At 42.3% G+C, this 14031-nt stretch overlaps 1 protein-coding gene across 1 annotated transcript in view; it reads left to right on the forward strand.

Annotated features, from left to right (window-relative positions):
- LOC111228096 (zinc finger protein GLI2-like) overlaps positions 1 to 14031 on the forward strand; it is a 91374-nt gene that overhangs the window by 6756 nt on the left and 70587 nt on the right. Inside the window, exon 2 of the mRNA XM_022753906.1 lies at positions 12641 to 12780. Within this exon, the coding sequence (XP_022609627.1) occupies positions 12666 to 12780 (115 nt within the window). The 5' untranslated portion in view covers positions 12641 to 12665. The remainder of the gene's footprint in view (positions 1 to 12640; positions 12781 to 14031) is intronic.

The raw sequence follows: 14031 nt of genomic DNA on the forward strand, positions 1-14031 counted from the left end.
GGCTCTGGGCCAAACTGAGGTTTGCTCATGTTTTGTAATCAGCTCATTAGAGAGAAAGTGGGATGAAAACCGCACTGGTTACGTGCAGGGCCGTCTTTGCGCTCGCTTGTTTCACATGCGAGGCTCCACGGTGTCAGGCTGCTCTCGGGGTGAACTCGGCCGCGTCAACAGTCGGTCGTATTGTAGAGAAGCATTCCAGGAGAAAGATGGTGAAGACAGCAGAAAATCTACATGCAGAGTGGTTCTCATGCTCAGTGTGGAAAGCCTGTACATGACAGAGGAAGTCATGTTGCGTGTAAAAGACGGTAGCAGTATTAAAACAGTTACATTAACTGTTACCTTGTGTTAACAGTTGGTTTAATGAATGTTACCTTCAGTCACATAGTCTGATTTAAGTCCACACTCAACCTGCTGAATCCGAACAGACAATTAAAGGGACATTCCACTGATTTTATGCATAAAATTCAGTTTACATGTCGTGGGGAGGAACAACACAGTCTGTGAAAACAGAACCCAAACAGTGGTTCTGGAGGAACTGCTCTGAAGTCTGAGGCCACATCCACACTAAAATGTTCATGTTTATGTCCGGAGTTTTTAAGCCCTTAAAACTGAGACTTATGGAAACGCTGCTGACCCTGTTTTAGTTTGAAAACTCCAGGATTGTGTTGTAGTCTGGTAGGACAGAAACAGAGACCTTTGGAAACGATGAAGCAGACAGATTGGGTTTCATCAGCCTTGACTACCAGTGTGAATGCAGCACGGATAACAAATTACGAGCATTACTGGCTTTTGTTTGTAGCTGTTGTGCAGTTAAATTCTGCATTTTAATGCTACAACTGTCTTTACTGTTCTTTGGTCATAGTGTGTTGTGCAACTAAACAACTGAAGAGTCAACAATCTGCTTCCTGTTTACACCGGCATGTGGCATGAGTCTTCAGGTGTGTTCGTATGGACGGAGATTATGATTATGATGTCATCAGGGTTTTGTCATCTCAGGTTGGACCTGGAGTCTACAAAGGTTTTGCAGAAAGCCTTTTTTAGAAACTGGGTTTGGGCATTTACAAGCCAGTGAAGGTGCAATGAAAAAAAAAGGTGTTGGTTGAATTAGGGGAAATGTAGGATTCTATGGTTTTCTCACTCTCAGGACTGAACGTGAAGATGCTTCAGTCTCTGCTTCTTTGATTTTGACCATTTGTTTTATGTCTTGCAACTTTATTGCAGAGTAAATTGTTGGAGTGCTCCTTTAATGCGTGAACATTATGTGTCATCCACACTAAAACGTCTGAACAATGCCAAAACTGTTGAATCACGTTTTGAGGTGAGGAGCCTCAGCTGAGCCTCAGCTGGTTAGGCCTCCTTTCTGTCCTTTCCTGCTTTCCATAATCACCTATCAAGTGTTTTTACACAGCTGAACTCACAGTTCAGCTGTTCTTGTTTACAAGGGAATAAGCAGGTTAACAGTATCTCCTATAATCCTGCACATCTCTCTACTTAATGATCAAACTGATAAACAGGAACACATGCGTCGTGTGATTGGTGACACAGACATGTAGAATAACTGGTCACAGGGAGGGTTAGAAGCAACGGAAAGTTGTCTTCCTAACTTTACTGGCTCACAGCTCTCGACCTGTCTGAGCAGGCTGAAGTCACAATTTTCCAAAAACTAATTTCCCCTGTTCACAGTAAAACACAAGCCAGGTGCTTTCAGACTGATCCACTCTGGGGACTGATTTCTAAAAGAATATAAAAGTTAGTTTGTCTAAAAAAACACAGATGTATTTTGGACAGAGGGACGAAATCTAGAGGAAAACAATTGCTAACTTAGTAGTTAGTAATAGTTACAACTAACACCATAAGCTCTCACCCGGGGACATGCTTTGACAGCTGCTACTGATGGGTCCCCAGCCAACACAAACACACACACACACTGACATCCCCCGAAATTCAAGGGGAGTCCTCCCCCCCCCCCTCCATCACCAGAGGCCTGGGATCTGACTGTGGAAGTAGCAGCAGCTGTATGTCTGTACGGGCCAGCAACTACACACTGTCAACTATCAGAGGCACTTCTACTGGAGCGCTGGACTCACCACAACAATGTGGAAGTTGCACCACAGCGAAACCTGAGTGAAGCAAATGCCAACTTTAATTTGGCCAAATCTTTACTCTCTGGCTTGCAGGCATATCTGCACACACACACACACACACACACACACACACAAACACACACACACCCTTGTTTTACTACATTGGTGGCAACCCATGATTGACATAATGCATTCGCTAGGCACTTACCTTAACCTTAAGTATCACAACTGAATGACCGACCTTTACTCTCAACCAGGTCTTCACCTTCAAACTGCCATTTAAACATATGGGGTTCAGCATCCTGGTCCTCACAAAGCTGTCAAACCCCACAAGTATAGTGGGCTCCCTGTTTTTGGACTCCACAAATACAGTAAAACAAGCCCCCACCACCACACACACACTCTTAAGTTTTGCTTAAGTAGTTGCCGGAGTTATTGACAGCTGAAGCAGTCGAGAGTGAGTGCTAACAGCACATTTAGGTTGAATGACCCCCGGCCAAATGCTTCAGAGAGGAAGCCGGCTCGACTCAGCAGAGTGTAATGTGGCACAGGTGACAGCTGTGACTTTTACACACAGACACACATCATGTGACCTCCATCACACAGACACGGGGTCAGTTTCGTTCAGCTGTGATGTGTCAGCAGTAAAAACATTAAAGGCTGCAAGTCAGGATAATTTTTTTACGATCAATTAATCTTTTCACTATTTCTCAAACAATTTACAGTTTTTCTCAATCGCTTTGATGCAATTCATTCACCAGAAACATCATTCTCACAACTCTTAATTCAGTTCTCAAAACAGTTCATTTCCCCTAACACTAAATCACCTGTGCAAAAGCCTCTACAACAATCAAAACCTTGTTCATGTGTCGAAACATGCAAAGTCAGTCAATCACTTCAACATTGTCACTAATGATTGGATTGAATGAAATGTTTTACAGACACATATGGTGGCTCAGAGATGAAGCCTATTCACTAACACATCATTAGGTCTTGTGATTATTTCTACCTGTTTGTAGTTCAGTTAAAGTTTCTCTCCAGACTTGTTTTAAACTCTGTAAAAATCCTCTGCTGTGATTCATATTGTGCTTAACATGGTTTTCACACATAAAAAGTGTAAAAAAAAATAAAATAAAATAATGGAAAGGGGTCTGAAGCTCATCTCCTCTTACATCCTCATTGAGAAATGTGGAACAGGCCTTGAGCCCCACCTCCCCCTCTGTTGAGATCAGAACGGTTGGCGTAGTTAGCATCTTTTATTTGTTTCTGTTGTTTGTTAGCTTGTAACTGGCAGTGGCTGACACAGTGTTTGCAGTTGTGCTAATGCTAACGCTCTCTCTCTCTGTACTGACAAGGTTCCACATTTATTTAGCCCCGCCCCCCGTCCCCACATGTTGACAGGATTGGTTCCTTAGGTTTGTGACGTATGAAACCCTGGCTGTCTGAATCTGTTTTTATGAGACTGTCATTGGTTCACTGCAGTTTAAGGTGGAAACACTCAGTCATGGTGTTGATGATTATTTCTATTTATTTTATATGTCCCATAGAAAGAATTGAGCCTACCAGGCCTCTGCAGCCAGCCCCCCCCCCATCTCTGCTTGAGGCTAGTCTATCTCTGGTTCTCCTGTATGTATGTAATTTCGATACTTTATTCATACTGTTGGGAGTGCCATGCTAAATCTGGTGGACCACTCTGTAATGTGTACATTGATTGTGTACCCTTGCGTCAGTGTCTGCTCATTGACTCAGTTACTTGATTCTCTCCGAAGCACAAAGGCAAAAATCCACAATGCATCCATGTAGATTCCTCCCTGCCAGGGGACTGTGTGTAGGCTTTGAGCTCCACATCTGTTTTCTGTTGGTTGAGGGAGACAAAAAGATCAACCACAGGATATTGCCTTTACTAGCAGGAAAGGTCAGGTTCAGGGGTGGGGTAAGAACTCATCCACAAGGGTTTTGTCTGCTGTTATAGATGCCTTTTATATTACATCAGTTGTTAGGTGCTTATTACTCTGTATCCACTGGATGGTTGGGTTTTGGTAAAGGGATTTGAGTCCTTATGTGCAGTCTGCAAATTAACCAGAAACTGGAATGTGGTGGAGAAAATATTTTTAAAAACCCTAATTTACATAACTACATGATTAAAAACACATGGATAATCATTTTGAATTGGAAAACCTACACCTCGGTTTGAGGACGTGGATTGTGACAACACTCTCCTTCCTGCTTGACTGACCTGAAATCTATACATGTATGACAGCCTGCAGTGATGTTGTTTCAGCCTCTGAATCTGACTAATGGCTGATGTGTTGCTGTCAAGACTTCTCACAATCTGTTTCGTGACCTTTCAGACCCAAGCTTGAAATCCTCTCAGCGATGTGTTTCTCCAAAGACAAGTGATTCACCCACGGAGAATGTGCCCTGTCCCAGTCTAAACTTGTCTTCTCCCAGAGGTCTCCGTCTGTCAACAAAAAACATTCCTGCTCTGATATTGATTGCTTTGTGTTTACATCTTACAAATTTTGTGGGAACCGATTAAAGCCATGCAAGTTCCTCAAACGAGATCATGTCAATTTGGATATAATGATGTAGAGTAAAATGATTTTGTTGTTTTTTAGCAGAAAGTTTCCTTGGATGGAGCATCTCTGCTTCAGGGTTTAGTATTTTTTTCTTAAGGTCTAAACCTGCAGTAACTCATTTTTGGCCATTTGAGGGCAGATGCACATCCAGCAGCACTACAACACTAGCAGGTATTAGGAGTTGTGTTTCTGGCCACCTAGTGATTGTAAGTCCAATACTGACTCTGACATTTAGCTCTAGTTTTGGTCTCCACCATCTCCTGTGGAAAACAACTGGTTCTTCAGCAACCCCAACAATGCTATGCTATGGGAGCGGTGTTCAACCGCTGTGAGAGGGATGTGAGATTTGATATGTGAGAGGGAGCCAGAACAATGAAGCTTTGGAAAACCAAAACAATGAGCCGAAAAGCTCCGTAGATCTGAAGGGAACTGCAGTCGGGTGGTGTTTCTCTGTGGGATTGTCACCACAAGAGACTCTACCGGCTCAAAGTAGGGTTAAAAAGATTTGCGATGTTTGCAAATAATTTCAGAGTTTGTAGTTGTAAATCAGTCTTTGTGAACCTGTGAAATAAATCTGCAGGAGAAATTCAAGTTTATACATTTGTAGAAAAGATAGAGGCAGGCTATGTGAATAAAACATGTGAACAAATGACATCAGTGATGGGGTTACACATACAGATACAAAGCAGAAAACTTTACAACTTTACAACCCAGTTTACAACTCGGCGCCTCCCACACTGTGTGTGGCGCTGAAGTTACAAATACAAATTTTCTATTTTCTATTTTTACACCTGAATCAGATTGGACAATAACAGTCCAATAACAAAGCAGAGTCCAGTCAGAGGGCAGGTGGTCCCGTTACCAATGTTTAAGATGGACAATGGCGTGGGCTCCTCTATGAACCAACATTTATTGTGTTGTATATTTATGCAAACCCACCTGAGTCAGTTGAACATCACTTTACAAGCTCAAAATCTTTTCAACCCTAATTTGAGCCCATATGATTCCTTTCGTATTACAAACAGTCATTTGACCCATTTGTTTATATGAAATGGTGATTGGAGTTATTTTAAAGGTTTGGTGCTTGATGTTAAACTGTTTCTGTCAGGTAAATTGGTAAAAACAAATTGAGAATTGAGATTATAATGATAGAAGTCCTTAAAGGACCTGCTTGAGTTTTCTTTCACCTCATCATGACCAGTGAAGCCTGTTAGATCCCGGCCCAAAAAATGCAGAATTCAAAAGTTCAAACGTTTAAATGGTGGAAACTGGCAGGGATTCTGTTTCTCATGTGGTAAACCAAAGGTGAAAGTTTGAGAAAGCGGTTTAAAAACGAGACTGTTAGGTAGTGCAGCAGTCAGGACTAAAGAAGGAAGTATATAGTGAGCGAACAGAGCTCTCATGGAGAGAACATTTGGTAAGTTAAATTAAAGGTTTCTCATGAAACTGTCGCAGAGGAAGTCCAGCCAGGGTGGTTAGAGCTGGCCATGTGAGGGGAAAAACCGCTCTACTTTGTCTGAATTATGCAATGAGCTCTCTGGATCCGGACATAGTGAAGGTTCTGTACAACTGAAGCACAGTGAAAGAAGAAGCCTGTGTGGATTACCTCCCCTGACTTCTACACCTGGCCACCTGTGAATAAGATCTGACGGCTCCGGCGTTCCTCCTCAGTGTCTCATTGTGTTCAGCCTCATGAGGAGACCTGGAGGACGGGTTGAGAGCAGCAGCAGTGCATAGACTTGGTGGTGTCCTGTATGAACCACAACTTAAAAAGACAGTTTGGACCTTTTGTAGTCTGTCTTAATGACAGTAATCATCCCTATGTCCTGTTTAGGTGTTGTATTAATGTAGAGTTAAAAAAAAAAAACACAATCTAATAACTAATGTCAGAGAATCAAGAAATACATAACTTCACAACGTAGCTAACAGTATAAAAGTCCACTCAAACCTTTTGCAGTATCACACCTATTGACTATATTGCTTCTTCTGTTACCTGGTACTTCAGATTATCTTCACACAGTTAATGTGAACTCAAGTACAGTGTTGGATTTTTTCTGATACCAGAGACCATGGTTCACATTGCGATGTGTCCTAACAGCTTCCTCTAACCATGAACATGATCTTTCCTGTTTTTCTTACTGTTTTTTTAGCCACAACAAACAGAACATTGACATATCATTACCTTATAAAGTTGGTATGGCTGGGTGAAGGGTCTTTGCTGCTAAATGCTCCACTATATGGGTTTTTTTTCACTGAAATCGACTGCCTGATTTATGTGAAAACAACAAAGATCAGAGTGGTGAGCGTGAAGTAAAACCGCTGAGAACAATGAGCTGAAAGATGCTACAACACTCTGTAGAGTTGAGGGTAACTCAGAGCTGGGTGATAATTCTCTGTGGGTTTGTCACAACTAATCTCTTTCACATTTCACTTCCTTTAATCCTTTTTCAAAATAAAACATTGATTAGAGCAGCTTTAATCATATACTGTTTAGTTGCCTAAACTTAACCAGATTAGAGCGGCCTCATGTGTGTCATGCTGGAAGGCAATGACAAACAATCTATTTTGTCATTTAGCTATTGTGGAGAGTATTAAAGCATTGTATTTTTATATATGACAATATTAGATTATCATTATTGATGCATATAGAAGTTGAATAGGCTTGGAAGATATCCAAAATTTAGTATCTCCATACAGTCTGGCCCATATACCCCGATATATGATATTATTGTGAGGGGTGGGTTTTTTTTATATGTACATATATTATTGTATTTTATGATTCAGATATAAGCATTGCTGCAACTAAACAGCATTTAAAGTTTTATTTGTCACAAACTAAGGAACAATGTACAGTAAAAAAAAAACAGTAAGGGTGGGGCAGACTGTGCAAAAATATAAAATATTGCAATATTTGGTGTTATTGAATATCAACCCAAGCCTGAAGGTGAATTTTATTGGCACATCTAGTTGTGGTAGAACAAATTTTAACTACTTTATACTGTTTCTGTAACAATGTGGTAATTTTTATAATGTGATCCTAAACTCTAAATATTTTCAGCTGAGATTTGTAATGTAGTATAAACTGTAATATAACAGTAACTCAAGTAAGGCTCAAGTAGTTGGAAATTGTTAGTTCAGTGGTTGAGTAACTTTCTGTCTCACATGCAAGAGCTGATCAAAACACTTTTCAGTAGCTCGATATAATCTCAACCACTTCTCAAAAATAGCATGTCATCGTCACGTCTGTGATGAAGACACAAAAATATGTAAAAACAAAGGCATATTTTGGCGTTTGGAGGTTGTTATGTGAACCTGCATGTGTGTCAAAGTCAGAAACACGAGAGAGGAGGTCTGCAGGTGGCATAGGGGCAAGGAGACCTCACCTATCCATCTCCTGTGTTTGCCAACTGAGCAGAGTGTGGGACAGCAGTTGGTGTCATTGCGAGTGTGTGTGTATGTGTGTGTGTGTGTGTGTGTGTGTGTGTGTGTGCGCGCGCGCATGCTGCTGCCAGGAAAGAGAGCCTACCAGCATACGGATTGCATTGACTGAAAGATAGGAAGGAAGAAAGTAAGAAGAGCAAAGCCTGGAAATCTTCAAAACGAGAGGGCCTCTTTTGATGTGTGTTTGCATTCCTTTCAGTGTTGGTGAAAGGGGAGCTGTTGAACGGTAGTGGAGGAGAGGAACACTTGAAACTGAACGAGGCGCTAAGAAAAACACACACCAGGTCTCATAACAAAAGTCCTGCGAGTCTGAGAAAGGAGGGGGTAGAAGGTGAATTAACAGTGAGAGGAAGAGAAGAAAAGATGAGGCAGGGAGACGGTTCTCTTTAAACGAGAGGTCTGCAAACGGGGGCAAGATAATTACTGAGCTGAACTGTAGATTCATTAGTCAAGTGATTATCCTGACTTTCTTATTTCAAGATTTCTGCATTTTCCAGGCAAAAAACAAGTGATTCTGCGTTTCGAAACAAGTGGAATTATCTGATCCTCTTATGATTTGAAGTCTGACCTGAGCAGAAGAAAACATAACAGTGACTTTCCCCATTACATCAGTCTTTTTCCTGTGCCTCGTGTGGTTAAGTAGCACGTCTGGATCCTCCATCAGAGGAAAATCAACACGTACAACCTCTGCTATAAACTATTCTCTGTGCACTAAAACCTGCTTTTTCTGTAGCCTGAATCTTTAAATATGAAAATTTTACTTTCATCCAGGATGTATTAATAGTCTTCCTGTTGTAGGTGGACTGTGTTTGAAATTTGCACTGAGGACCTTCTTCTTTGTTACAATTTATTAAACACAGGACATTTTTCTTTGCAAAAAACATACACACAGACACAGATTCTTCTTTAAACCAAATTTTGAATGTTTGTAAGACAATTCACTGAAGGCTGAGGCATTTTTAATGGAAGAAAAAAAAACGTCCAGCTTTGTGGTTGTGTGGCAGGAAGAACAAGAACAAAGCAGCCTCGCTGTAAAACTCGAAACTTGGTTTCGGATACGGTTACTCCAGCCTTACCCCGAAAAAAAAAAGTAGTGTTGCATTGAAACAAACTAAATAAATAACTTAAAGCTTCATATTTTCCTCTTCTCCTGTGTTTTATTTGAAGTGGTGATCCATAAGAAGATATATTTGTGGTTTTAAGAACCAAAAACCATCTCAGTGTAGTTTTACATCTCCTCTCTCAGGCTTCTCTCTGGAGCTCTAGTAACAACAGGTTGGTGAGCCAATCAGAAGAGAGGAGGCTCTGAGCCTCTCTTCTGATTGGCTGACTGTTGTCTGAGTGATCCAATAGAAATATAGCAGATTTCAGGTAAACACTCCAAATCCTGCAAGGATGGGTGGTAGGTCCAGGTGGGCGGGGCTTGGGGCATGGCTGAGAGTGGTGACGGCTTTGTTGTGACATCACAAAGTTCCAGAAGTCCTGACGGCTGGTTTTAAGGCTCAGTTTCTGAATACAGGCTGTGTGCATTTCTCTGTGGACTGAGGCTTTGATACTTTCACAGTATTAATATAGAACCTAGACCTGCTTTATGATCAAACTACACATGGACATCTATACAATATGGGACCTTTAATATCTTGACCTTTAAAGCAGTAATCTGAAACATTCTTGTGCTTTTATTTTGACACTAGAAGTCATTGCTCTGGTGTTTCTGCTCTGCACTTCCCAGAAATCACAGTGAAGTTGATACTGTTGCATCTTTCCTCTGTGTTGAGGTCGCGTCTTGTTCTTGGTCTTTAAGACAGAAAAAAGTTTACATGAAGTGGCTCGAGGTTAAAGAGGTGACATATCAGAAACAACATTTATTCATGTAACATTAATTTGCATATTGAGAAAAATCATCAGTTGCTCTCTTGTGAGGTGACTGTGTGTGTGTGTATTTCGTTGGGGGTGGTAATCCTGCCCCCACTGTCTTTAAGTCCCCAGCCTCGTGGTCACATGGCACCAGAGGGTGGGGTAAGGAGAGGGTAGGGAGGTTTGGGAAGGGGGGGGGGGTCCTTCTCCTTTTCGTGCCACAACGGACTGCCCAGCCAACCAGAAGATGAGACAAGAAGTGCACCCTTGTTGTTTGTTCGCCTTTGGCTCCTGCCATCTGTCCGACTGGTTCCTGACACCTGTACCAGCCTGTCAGAGCCGGGCTTCCCTGTCATCGGGGGTAACGCGGGGTCTGGCCTGTAGGGAGACACAGAGAAGTGGGGCAAATGTAGCAGCTCCAGAGAATTAAGGAAAGAGGTGGGTGTGTGTGTGTGTGTGTGTGTGTGTGTGTGTGTGTGGGTCAGGGTGAAATTGAGGCCACTTTTTTGAGAAATGAACTCAACAGTCCTCTAAACTGCACCTGCTGCATACATATATTTAACATATATCATTTTTTGGTAAATTACCTTTACAGGTGCTTGTACCGCAAACCGTTCTTCATCAAAATATTGGCTAGAAGTTCAGAGGCGACTGGAAAGCAAATAGTTGGCATGCTGTAAAAGCATGGAAACAGCTATTAATGCGGTGCCAGATGTTCATCAGACGGTGATGTAAATGGGAGGATTCGCAGTTATTTTTGAGGGGCAGGCTGCTTGAAAGGCAAACGCCGTTGCTGCGAGGACCGATGTGTTCATGTGCACCTCTTATCTGAGCCAAGAGGGGTTCACTACCAAAAAAAAAAAGAGAGAGTCTGCAACAACTCAGGCCAGCTCTGAATCGACGACAAAGGCCCCATGAAAGAGCACATTAAATTCTATCACTAAGGTGATGTCAGAGTGATGGAGTCCTCCAAGACACGACGGCCCCCCCTGGCTGAGCTGCAGGGTCTTTTTGGCACCAGAAGAAAAAAGAAACAGATGCAGCCTAAACCTGTTAGTCGCCCACCTCTAATCGGCTTACACTGGCTCGGTGACAGGCGACTGGCACCTCCAAAGGGTCGCAGACATGGCTGCTCGTGCACACACCTCACAAGAAAAGATGACATGTTGGATATCCACATGAAACCAGAAACAGCACTTCACACGTTCGGCAAGCTGGTAAACCAGATCACTGAACACATCAACCTCACCTTTTTAATGCTCATAACTATGTATTTGCATCCACATATTCTCATCCAGAGTGTGTTTTTAATATGTTCCTTTCATCCTCCATCCAAAAATCACATTTGTTTCTCTGACTCAAGAGAAAATTAATTTCCGGATCATTGTTTCAGGGTGTTGTTTGTGTCCTTCGGGCACAAATCAAGTCATAAACACTTTATTTTCAAACACGTGAGCCTGCAAAATGATTTCTGTGTGGAGTTTTAAAGAATGGATTTCCCGTAGATGCTAACAGGTGTGAGGAGAGGAGTGGATGGTAAAATAAAGTTTCCTAAACCTGCTGACCCTCACGAGAAAAAGATCTCCTTTTCCTCACACTTGTGTAATGTGAAGTCACCCCCTCTGATCACGTCCAGTTGCTGCGTCTTGCAGGCGAAAGCAGGTGGGAAAGCGATGACCACGAACTAGCTACAGCGGCCGTTTCTCAGCCGAGGATGATCCTGTAGGTCCCGACAAGTCAAACAACAAAGTGGCTCTCTGCCAAGTTATGGAGCCGTTCACACAGACATGAGGAGGAATTAACACGGTGTTAACGCGGCTCAAACCTCAGCGCTGAGGGCCACTCATGTTTACAATCGGAACAGAGGGGCCACTGTGAATTACAGCAAACTGACGAACCCGTATGTGTGTGCAGGGCCTGACCTGACAGCACTTACACTGACTGAAGAAATGCAAACACACTATAGAAACATTTCAGTGCAAATACTCTTCATTGTTATTCAGTTTGTGTTACTACATTGGAAAAAAAAAAAAGAGAGAATTTCATTCTCCTGCTTCTCAGATTTAACAAAAACCTGTAACCTGTATTTAGTTTGAATGAAAAGAAGAGAAATGCATGATGCAAGATACAAAATGGTCTCGTGCCACAGTTCATATGAGGTGTACAGCAGTTTTGTTTGGAATAGTCATTCATTTTTTCTTTTCTGAATACCACTTTTCTTCTCAGATTTAGAACTCTACAGCAGTTTTAACTATTGATTTGCTGGCATGCAAAAAAAAAAAAAAAACTGCAGCTGCCATGAACGTTTACTAGCATCGGTGTGTGTGCTTGTATTGTAACTTGGTTTATTGTATAGTCATGTTATCACCCAACATTAATGTTATTTTTTTAGCTGTTCTTTCTGCTGTTGAAAAACTTTTTGTTTGACTTGCCACGTGAGTCAGAGTCAAACATAAAGTTTGAAATAAAGAAAAACATTATATTATAATTCAGCCATGTTGATAACACTGCTCCGGCAACCATTCATTTTCCACCGTAGTTTCTTCAAAAACAACAACAACAAATAAAAATAATTTTTGCTGCTTTGAAATGTAAAATACATTACTTCATTCTTTTCAGCATGGTCACAGCCAACATCAGATATTTCACCTAACATCAGCGTCTCTCTTGCGTCTGCAGGTTGTGACTGAAACTGAAGAGCAGCATGGAGACCTCCGCTCCAACAGCCACAGAGAAGAAGGAGTGTAAGCCCTCAGGTCTGGATGGAAGCAGCTTCTCAGAACTCCCCAAAAAGCCCTCACCCACCACTCTGACCAGAGGTACTGCAGCTTTCCAGCGCTGTTTTCTCACTTACCTTTTACACTAGATGGTTGAGACTGGGTTGCAGGTGACACCTAGCTGAACCTAACACAACAGACCTGCAATAACGCAAGTCCCTATAACACAACACAGTTCAATAGCACCAGAAACTGCAGCCTCCAAAGTCAAAAACTGAACAAGATAACCTTCATGAAGGAGGACTCACTGCAGGGCTGTTGTATCAGACTGCACCGGTTTTAGCTAGGTGTTCCTAATAAACTGCCAGCTGAGTGCACAGTAGGTATTACACACGATAACGGCAGTGTAATAGTAAACAAGGTCATTTAGTAATTTTGGTGATGAAATGGGAGAGCTTCAGCTCTGTTCAGTGTAATGCAGCGCTCTTGCATCCTGCTGTCTGTCCGTAGGATCATGCACTCTGCAGTGCAGTCAACCGAAACGTTGCGGCTATTCACACAAGTTGCTGGGTGGCGCATGAAAAGCGTTGGACCCAGAGACAGGGGCCGTGTGTTTCCGAGATGTCAAAGAATGGGTGATGAAAAAATGTTATAATGAGGTCGAAAGACCTTGTTCTCACCTCCCGAGTGTAAATTTCATGAATTACTAAAAAAGGCTGGCATAGCAGTGGACGACATAGTGTATCAGAGGCCTCGGATAAAGGCTGGGAGGAGGGAAGGGCCTTTGAAATGCTAACAAGATGTCGTATAACATTGTGGCAGTATTTATGCTTAATGATGGGCTTGGTGGCCTGCCACGAGAGGAGCCATGAGCATTAATTGTTTAGGGATGCGGGGTGAGAAACTGGGACGTTCCAGTGCTCTCTCCCTGGCACCTCCACAAAGAGGCCACAAGTTTTTCAAACCAGCAAAGAAGAAAATATTGTGCTTGCCACAACATGAATTATTCAGCCATTTACACAGTTATGACCATTGTGTGTGATGTACGCAGTCAGGGGTTGAATTTTCATAACCTTGCACCACTGTGAAGAAAGTAGTCTTCACCCATCACCCATCAGGGGTTATTTGTGCTGGTGAGGTCACACGGAGGGTGCAGGGTGTGCAAAATTCCCTCTTATAATGGGGTCATAATTAAAAGATGAGAGCTCATGTTTTCATTAGTGAATATGTGATATAAACTCCTCATAACGAGGTTGGAGGACCTTGTTCGGGCCTCTGAGGTACCACTGTTATAAATTACTAACGCCTGCTGGTGGACACTGAAAGCCCCCAGGAAGACACGCTGGCATCATC

Source organism: Seriola dumerili, unplaced genomic scaffold (assembly GCF_002260705.1).
Source record: "Seriola dumerili isolate Sdu_G_001 unplaced genomic scaffold, Sdu_1.0 BDQW01000200.1, whole genome shotgun sequence".
NCBI classification, from domain to species: Eukaryota; Metazoa; Chordata; class Actinopteri; order Carangiformes; family Carangidae; genus Seriola; species Seriola dumerili.